The sequence below is a fragment of the Triticum urartu genome, chromosome 2, assembly GCF_003073215.2.
Source record: "Triticum urartu cultivar G1812 chromosome 2, Tu2.1, whole genome shotgun sequence".
NCBI classification, from domain to species: Eukaryota; Viridiplantae; Streptophyta; class Magnoliopsida; order Poales; family Poaceae; genus Triticum; species Triticum urartu.
In genome coordinates this window covers 591478356-591490017 of record NC_053023.1, presented here as the reverse complement: position 1 = coordinate 591490017, position 11662 = coordinate 591478356, and the positions used below count along the sequence as shown (strand labels likewise).

At 48.9% G+C, this 11662-nt stretch overlaps 1 protein-coding gene across 1 annotated transcript; it reads right to left on the bottom strand.

The window, feature by feature from the left end:
- Positions 1-8093: 8093 nt before the first annotated feature.
- On the bottom strand, positions 8094-8818 carry LOC125533717. The gene has a single exon (XM_048697084.1). It carries the CDS (start codon positions 8743-8745, stop codon positions 8302-8304), a length of 444 nt encoding a protein of 147 aa, XP_048553041.1. The 5' UTR covers positions 8746-8818; the 3' UTR covers positions 8094-8301.
- Between the last annotated feature and the right edge of the window lie 2844 nt (positions 8819-11662).

The window sequence follows — 11662 nt, the reverse complement described above, 5'->3', positions numbered from 1 at the left end:
TTAACATTTTTCTTACATTTATTGCATGTCTATTTCCCCCCTACACATTGTACATTTTTTTATACATCTGGAACTTTTTTTATACACGGTTAACAATTTTTAGGTACATGATTAACATTTCTCATATATATTTTTCATAAGCATTTGTACATTTTGCGTATGCATTCAAAATATTTTTCTATACACATTAAAAAAATTCAAATACTTGATTAACATTTTTCAAGTACTTGACTAATTGTTTTTTCAAATGCTTGATTAATAGTTTTTAAATACATGAACAACTTGTTCATACACATTGTATGTTTTTTGTGTATAATTTTCATATGCATGAGAAACATTTTTCCATACACATTTAGCATTTCTCAAAAGCTTGATTAAGAATTTCAAAAAAAATACTTAAAGTGTTTTTTATAAGATATATATTTAGAATATTTGGAAGTACAAGCAAAAGTAAAAAAAGAAAGCAAAGTACGTGAAAAGAAACAGAAAAAGGCGAGGTTGTGTCATGTGGCATGTGGCCTATCGCGCGCTGGGCCGGCTCATTCCAGTCCTTCTCCAATGAGTCTCCTTTTTTCCCAAATATATTCAATTCCTAAGTTTAGTCTGTCAACAAACGGATGTTGTCTTGGCCCTGGATACACGTGTTGCGTGCAATATTTTTTTAAAACTCCCTATGCATCATCATTGTAATATTTTCTGTAGCGATCTAAAAGACATGCAAAAAATTGCAACATTTTGGACATGTACACACGACAAAACATTCGAGGTATGCAATAAATCCTCATTTCATTGCAACAACAGATTGAGACATATTCCCGCAAAATAAAAAACAAAGTGAGACATAGAAGGTATCAACAGATGCAACCGGAAAATCAAAAGTAAGCAACATTTAGAAATGGCATATGCAGCAATGAAATAAACATACAACATAGAAACAGCCCTCTTGAAACGCAATGAGAAAACATAGCAACTTAAACCCCATGCGTTCACAAAGAACACCATATACCCCCCCCCCCCCTAGCATGTTGAGATGGCGTACACACCATAAATAAAAAAACATAAATCCGCTTATCTCGCACCTCGAACATTGGAGGCATTAGCGATCGCCGGTTTCGACTCCTTGCTGATCAATATGTCTCCAATCTCTCGCCGCTAACATTGGAGGCATTAGCGCTCGTGGATTCTGGCTCAAGAGCGACCATTATCTCAACGATCGTCAACATTCACTAGTAGAAAAAGGGCCTTCAGTCCCGATTCATAAGGGCCTTTAGTCCCGGTTCTGGAACCGGGACTAAAGGGTCGGTACTAATGCCTCTCCCTTTAGTCCCGGTTGACTAAAGGGCGCGGCCACGTGGAGCTCCACCTCTTTGTAACGCCCGGATAATTTGGCTACAGTAAAACTCTCCTAATGATGCCATGTCATCTGCGATTACTGTTACTAATCTCGGGATAATTCGAAAACGCGTCAAATTCAAACTTAAAATTAAGGTCGACAATAAAAAATTTCAAAATTGAAACAAAAATGTTCGGTGGACGCCAAATATTACAAAGGTAATTATGGTGCAGAAAACACATTTTTAGTAAAAGACTAAATACTTTAAAATGAAATAAAACAGAAAAGAAAAAAGAAAGAGAAAGGAAAACCCCCCAAACCCCCCTGGGCCATCTGGCCCAGCTAACCCACCTGGCCCATCCGGCCGAACCGGCCCGCCTCCCCCTGCCGCCTCCCTTCCCTGTTCCCCCGACCCGGGTCGGAACAGGGGCGCGTCCCCGCCGCACCCTCTCGCCGGCGACGACGAGGGGATAAGGTCGCCACGCCGCGCCCCCTCGGTCTCTCCTCCCACTCGCCCCACTCTCCCCTCGGTCCCCGCGCCTTCCCCCTCAGATCCACCGCCTCCCCCCTCGTTCCCCTCCGTAACCGAGCGCCACCGCCGCCATGGCTCCGGCCTAGCCACGGCCACCGTGCCCACCTCGCCGCCCCACGGTGTCTCCAAGGGCGTCCGCTGCTTCGACTGGTGCTCCCCGTTGGAGACCGGAGCCACCGCAACGCCCCGACGCCACCTTCGTCTTCCTCTGCTTCGACAAACTCCACCGTCGTTCTTCACCGACTCCGGCCGCGCCCCTGCAGCTACTAAACCCCCAAGGGCCACCGTGTGCGCCGCTCGGTGAGCCCCTGCTCCCTCCTCTCTCTCTCTCTCGTGCGCCCTAGCCAGCTGCCGCCGAAGTACCCGAGAGCCCGTCGCCGCGGATCGCCTCGCCGCCGTGGCCGTACTCTCCGTCGTGCTCGCCTGAGCACGGCATCTTGTTCCTGGTGCCCCCAGGAACCCAACGCACCCGCTCGCGCACTGCTCCGTGGCCGCTAGCCCCTAGCTCGATGAACGCCCGAACGCATCGCCGCACGCGCCCGTCGCCGGCAGCCGTCCGGTGACCATTTGGTCCCGGGCTCATGCCTGTCGTGCTCGCACGCGCCCGTAGAGGCCTCCTGGCCGTTTAGGGTACTTGCTGCCGTGCCGCAGCGCCGTTTCCCTCTCGCGGCCGAACGCCGGCGTCCGCCCCGCTCGTCACCGGTGACGCTGCGGCCCTCCTCCGGCCACGCCACCGCCCCCACCAGATGCGCCTCTGCGCGCTCGTTCGAACGAGCCCAGGCGCGCGCGGATCCGTGCCCTGTGCGCAATTTCCGGCGAACTCCGGCGGGTCTGCGCCGTGCTTTTGGTCGCCGGCGGCGAGGGCCGGCCCTGCTGACCTGGCACCGCGGGTCCCACCACCTGGGCCACTGACTGGTGGGCCCAGGGCCCCCTGTTGACCTGTTGACTGGGTCAACTGCTGACTGGGCCGCCCCTATCTCACTGACCTATAGGCCCCACTTCAATAAACGAAATAAATAAAAAGAATAATTGGTTAACTAAATAGTTAGCTAATTAAAACCCTATTCTCTCACTAACTGCTGGGTCCCACCCTCTAATTAACCTGTTTAGTTAGTCTAAACCCCCTGTTAATGCCCCTGACAATGACATGTGGGTCCCACTGGACCCACCTGTCTGGTTTGACTGGTCAACCGACCAGTTGACCTGCTGACATCACTCTGATGTCATGCCTACGTCACCACACACTGTTTTGGATAATGTTGGAATTAAATATATAATTAAAATCAGAAAATGATTTAAATCTTTAGAAAATCATATCTTTTAATCCGTAACTCGGATGAAAATACTTTGTACATGAAAGTTGCTCAGAACGACGAGACGATTCCGGATACGCAACCCGTTCGTCCGCCACACCTCCCTAACCTATCGAACTCGTAACTTTCCCCCTCCGACTACTCTGCCCGAAAACGCGAAACACCGGGGATACTTTCCCGGATGTTTTCCCCCTTCACCGGTACCACCTCGTACCGCGTTAGGGCACACCTAGCACCACGCTTTGCCGTGTCATGCATCGTCATGCATTTGTTTGCATTATATTTATTGTTTCTTCCCCCTCTTCTCTCGCTAGACACCGAGACCGACGCCGCTGCTACCCAGTACGACTACGGTGTTGACGACCCCTCTCTCTTGCCAGAGCAACCAGGCAAGCCCCGCCCCTTTGATAATCAGATATCGCCTACTCTTCTCTATACTGCTTGCATTAGAGTAGTGTAGCATGTTACTGCTTTCCGTTCATCCTATCCTGATGCATAGTCTGTCCTTGCTACTACTGTTGTTACCTTTACCTGCAATCCTAATGCTTAGTATAGGATGCTAGTTTATCATCAGTGGCCCTACATTCTTGTCCGTCTGCCATGCTATACTATCAGGCCGTGATCACTCGGGAGGTGATCACGGATATATACTATATACTTTATACATGATACATGTGATGACCAAAGTCGGGTTGGCTCGAGGAGTACCCGCAGTTGATTCACGAATTGGGGGCTGGAAGGACATACTTTCCCGACGGCCCTCTGTGTGGATCTTTGTGGCGAAGCGACAAGGCAGGTTGAGACCACCTAGTAGAGAGGTGGGCCTGGCCCTGGTCGGCGTTCGCGGTTATTTCAAAATAACACGCTTAACGAGATCTTGGTATTTGATCTGAGTCTGGCCACTGGCCTATACGCACTAACCATCTACGCGGGGACAGTTATGGGCACTTGACGTCGTGGTATCAGCCGAAGCCTTCGTGACGTCAGCGACTGAGTGGCGCGCGCTGGATTGGACTGGAACGCCTACTAGGCTAGGTCTGCTTCCGGCCGCGTTCGCAACGTGCAGGTGTGCAAAGGGCGATGGGCCCAGACCCCTGCGCCATAGGATTTAGACCAGCGTGCTGACCTCTCTGTTGTGCCTAAGTAGGGCTGCGACGTGTTGATCTTCTGAGGCCGGGCATGACCCAGAAAAGTGTGTCCGGCCAAATGGGATCGAGCGTGTTGGGTTATGTGGTGCACCCCTGCAGGGAAGTTAATCTATTCGAATAGCCGTGATCTTCGGTAACAGGACGACTTGGAGTTGTACCTTGACCTTATGACAACTAGAACCGGATACTTAATAAAACACACCCTTCCAAGTGCCAGATACAACCGGTGATCGCTCTCTCACAGGGCGACGAGGGGAGGATCATCGGTTAGGGTTATGCTATGCGATGCTACTTGGAGGACTTCAGTCTACTCTCTTCTACATGCTGCAAGATGGAGGTGGCCAGAAGCGTAGTCTTCGACAGGATTAGCTATCCCCCCTCTTATTCTGGCTTTCTGCAGTTCAGTCCACCGATATGGCCCTTTACACATTTACCCATGCATATGTAGTGTAGCTCCTTGCTTGCGAGTACTTTGGATGAGTACTCACGGTTGCTTTCTCCCTCTTTTCCCCCTATCCCTTCTACCTGGTTGTCGCAACCAGATGTTGGAGCCCAGGATCCAGACGCCACCGTCGACGACGACTCCTACTACACCGGAGGTGCCTACTACTACGTGCTGCCCGCTGACGATGACCAGGAGTAGTTTAGGAGGATCCCAGGCAGGGGGCCTGCGCCTCTTTCGATCTGTATCCCAGTTTGTGCTAGCCTTCTTAAGGCAAACTTGTTTAACTTATGTCTATACTCAGATATTGTTGCTTCCGCTGACTCGTCTATGATCGAGCTCTTGTATTCGAGCCCTCGAGGCCCCTGGCTTGTAATATGATGCTTGTATGACTTATTTTATTTGTAGAGTTGTGTTGTGATATCTACCCGTGAGTCCTTGATCTTGATCGTACACATTTGCGTGCATGATTAGTGTAGGGTCAAATCGGGGGCGCCACAAGTTGGTATCAGAGCCGACTGCCTGTAGGAATCCCCCTTCCACACTCCTTGGCCGAAGTTGAGTCTAGACATTATGAAAACTTTTACTAACATGGTTGTTTGCCGTACGGGCCCACGTCGCCATCTGGGTGGTATTAGGATCTTTTACTCCTCGATCCTTACTCTGGGACTCTGAACTCTCTCCTACTCGGGTTAAACGATTTTACTAACTCTAACACTAGGATCCCGGACCATGTTCACCCCAAAGTTGGATAGAGCTAACCAAGCTCTTCGCCACGAGTTGTACACCACCCGTCAGCACCTGTATTGTGCTCTGACGCTGTTGCACCCCTCTGTCCGATCTGGTGATCTGTCGCATTCTGCGATCTACCCTGCCAGGACCGTGATGCCCCAGGGCATCGGCTGGCCAGATGTGGGAGGCTACTCTCCTGCACTTGGTCCTCTCCTGCCACCTGCGCATCGGGTTCCGCACCAGAGTATCCGCGGACCCCAGGCTACTCGCGTGGAGGTCTTCCCTTCGTGTCACTACCAGCTGTCGGGCTACACCTACCTCCGCAGTACCGCGTGGGACTGATGTAGACTTGCTTGTTAGTGTTAGATGCATTCGCTGCGAGCCTGTGTGCCGCCTATGATGTCTTAGCCTATGTACCGAACTCTGTGTAATGAACTCTATGCATGATCTCTTTTGTAAGATATGCCGACTACTATGTAGTATCTATCGTGCTGCTTTCGTTGTGCATGTTTCATCATGAATGATTCTTGTTTTTTGCAAATTTCTCAATGCTGAACTACCCCTGTTAAATATTAGCAGGATGGTTAGACCAGGTGGTCGTGGTCGTGGTGGCAACGCCCCACCACCGCCTGAGTACATGGCTGGGATGATGCAACAGTTTGAGCTGAATCGTCAGTTCATGGAGAATATTATGGCTCAGTTTCCTCGCCCCAATATGAACCAGCAGCCAACCCAAGTGACTCGACGTCGTGGTATCAGCCGAAGCCTTCGTGACGTCAGCAACTGAGTGGCGCGCGCCGGATTGGACTGGAACGCCTACTAGGCTAGGTCTGCTTCCGGCCGCGTTCGCAACGTGCAGGTGTGCAAAGGGCGATGGGCCCAGACCCCTGCGCCATAGGATTTAGACCAGCATGCTGACCTCTCTGTTGTGCCTAAGTAGGGCTGCGACGTGTTGATCTTCCGAGGCCGGGCATGACCCAGAAAAGTGTGTCCGGCCAAATGGGATCGAGCGTGTGAATTATTTTATGATTTTCTTTTTGAAAAAAAATTTGATTTTTTTTATTTTCAAATTTCTGAATTATTTTAACCTCTAGTCTGTATCACCACCTCTCATCACTTCTCAATTTATCCTCTAATCACCCCTCATCATTCCAAATCATCTAACTTCCCAAACGGTCACCCATCCTCCCACTCCCCCAGCCTGAGCACGCTTAACTTCCGGGTTCTATTCTCCCTCGCTCCAAGTCTGCACTTGTTGTTTTCCTGACAATACTAAGATGTCAATCCTATTAACCTTCAGGAATTTTGCTTGAGCATGAAGTGACACATTTCATAGTTTTATTTTGAAACTATTGTTTTAAAAAACAATAATTATTTAGTAACACTAATATTTCTTGAATAATTAGTTTGACCATTGTTTGACCACAATTTGACCAGATTTGACCAAAATTGAAATAACTGAAATAATTATTTAGTAACACTAATATTCTAGAATAATTAGTCTGACCATTGTTTGACCACAGTTTGCCCACTGTTTGAATTTTTTTCGATTTTTTTCACTCTAGATCTTAAAAGCCCCGTAACTTTTTTCTATTAGGTTTTTGAGGATTTTGAAAATGTTTAACGGGGTTCTCCCCGTTAAATTCGGATGTAACTTTTCGAGTAGATGATTTTTCATATAAAAAACTTTTTCATCCGAGTTAGTATGCAAAAGTTATGCCCATTTTTACAAATTTCAGAGAGATTTTGCAAATAAAGTTAAAATTCACATTTGCAAATTTTCCCAACAACTAGACCACATATCACATGGGAAACTTATTTTCTTTTATTTTTTTGACATTTCCATCATTTTCTTTTATTTTTTTTAAAACTGAAAAGGCGATCCACCGGGGGGTAGAGTTTGAAAATGGGACCTTTAGTACCGGTTCGTGGCACGAACCGGGACTAAAGTTCTCAACCCCATTAGTCCCGGTTCGTGCCTCAAACCGGGACTAAAGGTCTAATCTTTAGTCCCAGTTTGAGACACGAACCGGGACCAATGGTTGTGGGCCAGGAGCGAGGCCCATTGGTCCCGGTTCATCCCACCAATCAGGACCAAAAGGTGCAGATGAACCGGGACCAATGACCCACGTGGCTCGGCCGGCTCCCTGGGCTCACGAACCGGGACCAATGCCCCCATTGGTCCCGGTTCTGGACTGAACCGGGACTAATGGGCTGACCCGGCCTGAACCAAAGCCCTGTTTTCTACTAGTGATTGGAAGCATTAGCTCCCACAAGTTAGAGCTTGTTGGTGATCAGTCTGGCTCGCTAGAGCACCGCTCGATTCGGATCACCCATTCTTTGCAGTATGGACGTCTTCTAGAGATTGATGGTGCAAACCAGAGCTCCACCATGAAATCAACCGTCCATGACACGAGCTCCTCGACCATAGAAGGTGAAGGTACCAGATGGTAAAAACAATATCCTAGTGCAACTAAATGAACTTAGTATTTACAGCAGAAAATGTAAATTTGCTCACCGTGCGGTCCTCATATGTTTAAAATTAGATCAAGTGACCGTCAGACCAAACGGAATACATAGCACAACCATTTAATACAAGCTGAGTCAAACAAATCAACTACTCTAGATCAATGATTCAAAAAGGATGATGAAGAAGAAAAAATGATTGCTGCCGATATAGTGAAATTTTATTATTGCGCTATAGGAGCGCTCATACCATTGAATCCATCGTTTACTAGACTGACGATTTATTCGAAAGCACCGCCGATCGAGATCAGGGACAGTCTGATAATGGTGCTCGTTCAGTTGAGCTTCCTTACGGTTACTGTGCTTCCGGTCTCCACACGGGGGTTGCTGCCTCCTGCTTCGTCGTCGTCGCTGACCTCGCGCTCGACGTAGCCCTTTGCGTAGTACTCCTTGGCGATCTCGTCTCTCTCTTTCTGGAAGTCATCCTCGATCGCGTTCACCTCCCGGATCATGTTGGCGACGTAGTCGTCCAGCTCGTCCGGGGACACCGGGAGGCTGCCGAGGTCGTCGAGGTTGGTGAGGGCCAGCCTCAGCTTGCTCGCCCTGCGGACGGAGTCGACGGGGATGCGCACGCCCTTGGACCGGATGTAGCTGTCGATCTCCTCCTGCGTCATCCTCCTCGTCTTCCCCTTTGGTTTGCCGCTGGCCACCGTAATCTTACCTCGCTCCGGCAGATCCGCCGCTGCGGGGGAAGGCGCCTTCTCCGACGAACTCGCCATCTGCGGTTTGATTGATTTCGAAAAACTTCCTATCCGGTACCTGGCGCACGGATCAGCCGAAGATATATATCAGGAAGACTGATTCCTCCGAGAGCCTCACCTCAGATGGCCCCCGTAAATGGGCTATGTAGTACGGGTTTTCTTTTTTCGTTTCTCTTTTCCTAATTTCTTTTCTTTTTATATAATCCGATTACTAGTACATAACGGGCAAAAAATTGAAAAAATCTTCTTCACATAAGAAATTTAAGGAAAGTGAACAAATTTGATGAATATTTAAACAAACCGGAAAGTATTCGTTCATACTTGAATATTTTTTATTAAACTCGGATGCTTTTCGTATAGAACGGCATAAACTAATTATATTTTGATATATTTGAACTAAACCGTACTCTAAACCTAGTCCAAATGACCGCCAACATACGTTCTTCCGTTTCGGGCTGGCCATGAGCATTACAACTGAAGCTCCGGCTATGTCTTCATAGTCTCTGCCTCCACAACTTGCAAGCGGCTAATCGGCCAACGATTTTAAGCCCACCAAGCTTGGCTTTAGAGGGAACGAAATGGGCGGTGGTCTTCCTAGGGCCCGAGCACCGGCGAGCTCCCATGCTCTAATCTTCTTCGCTGCCGGTAGCGCCTGTGGACGCGCCGGCTTCATGGTTGTGGCAGCAAGGTGCGGGCGTGGTGGAGTTGGGAATGTCTCGTCCTCGTCCTCGCTCTTGCCATAGACTTCGTTGGCCTCCTCGTGAATCTCCTTGAAGGTCGCATCTATCTCCGCCTGACGCTGGAGGTACCGCCGACGATTGCGGCGGATTTCACAGGCGGTGCGATATGAGTCGACCAGCACCTCCTACTCCACCTGGTCCACGTTTGGCGCGATATAGCTGTGCCAGCGGTGAGTTCCTCCATCGCGTGTTGGTGCTTGTCGAGAAGGCGGAGGTTGTACTCCTGGTCGGCTTGCGCCTGTCAGAACAAGGCCTCCCGCTCGGCCAACACCATTTCGGTGTAGTGAGCACGTGCCTAGCACATGGTGATGCTGACATGGACCGACGAGGAGGGTGTCGGCGACTCATCATCAATTGCGTCTTCCTTTGGGACGTCCGCAGCTCCGACCTCCTTCTGCTTGCCGGCAACAATAGTGGCATCTCCGTCTTCTGCTCAGAGGAGACGTTGTGCCAAATGGATTTGGAACTCGAGGAGGCCATGAAGAATGTGGTGCGGCGAGGAGGAGGATGGATGCAGCTATAGCCGGGGATGGAGTTTAAATAGTAGATGAATGGCAGGAGAAGCGCCGAGGTGGTTAATGGCGGAGTAGGTTCCTCGGCAACCGCGCATGTTTAACTTAGGGAGGCTAAATGACGGCATGTCATTTGAACGCGGAAGATTCACGTGCATCGGGAAACGATGCGGGCGACGCTCACGACCGGCGCCGCTTCAATGCTAGAATGCCAGTGAGAGGTCGCGTCGCTATGAACCGGCATGAATATGACACCGGTGCTCTAGAGCGGTGTTGGCCATTTCAGGTGGGATAGGGTATGGGCAAGGGAAGGGGTTTTTGGGTGGGCCATTGTTAGATAGAATCGAGCATGGCAGCAGTCCGTACGCTCGCAAAACTCTCTAGGTTGTTTTCATATTGTTGGAAAAAGTAAGTTCGGACCAGTTGGCGGACCAATACAGTCAAAACACGTCCGGACCTTACGCCTTGGATGGTTGCGGACGTTGTTAAAAATGCCCTTACATACTGTTTGAGACTTTAGTAATTCATTTAAAGTATTTTATAAATACTTCCTTCGTTTCGAAATTTAAGTTTTTTTAGAAATTACAACAAGTGACTATATACGAAGCAAAATGAATGAATCTACACGTTAAAATATGTCTACATACATCTGTACGTTGTAGTCCATTTGAGATGTCTAAAAACATTTACACTTAAAAACGGAGGGTATCGTAAGATTTGAATTCTAATGATTTTCGTTATGTAGTTTTTAAATTTGGAAGATATTTTGCTTTTTTGCGCTATTAATCACGTGTTGGGGCCCGAGCGGCCGGCACATACTCAATCACCATCGGCCATCACATGTCTTGAAGCTGCTGCAGCTTTATCCTTCCAACGCTAGCTACTCCCTCCATTCCAAAATATAGTGCACACGTGTTTTTCGAGGTCCAACTTTGACCATAAATTTAATCAACGAGACCAACTGCGGCAATCGGTCTTGGTAGTTAAATTTACGGTCAAAGTTGAAGCACGGGGATAGAGGAAGCACTACATTGTGGAATGGAGGGAGTAGCTTATATCTCTTTCCACCGAGATACTCTACATCTATCTGGAATCCCATCTATCTCCCTCTCGTCCATCTTTCTTCTCATCCCAACGGCTCTCCGTCAAGGTTCAATTCCCGGCGTGCGTCAATCATGTGCAGGCCTGTCGCTGGTGCCCCCGTTTCCACGAGAGCGAGCGCCGCCGGCTGATCTCGTCTGGTGCGTCCTCATGTCGGGTCATGATTTGTTCATTTGTTCCCTTCTCTCCGGCCCCTGGCTCGCTCCACCTCCTCCCGTGTTGGGGACACAACATCCCGTATAGCATCGGTGCTCCTCATCCCTTTCCTTAAAGACTCTCGAGGCGGCTTGCAGATTTAAAATCAATGATGTATATAAACTGGTTCATCAGAAGGTAAGGGGCGATGTGGGATTATTAAAGAAGCAGCTGTTCTCTATGAAATGTGCCTTTGATGCTACTGGTTAGGGAGGTCGATCCGGCCCACTGGCAATTTGTTTTGGGCCGGCACCGCAGGACGGGTACGAGCCAGATTGTCCTACGGACGGACAACTTTTTTAGTACCACCTCGGATAAGCACGATATAAAAAGTTTTTTTATAAAGAAATATAAAAACTGAAAGCGTAAATTCACGGGAAGAAACGT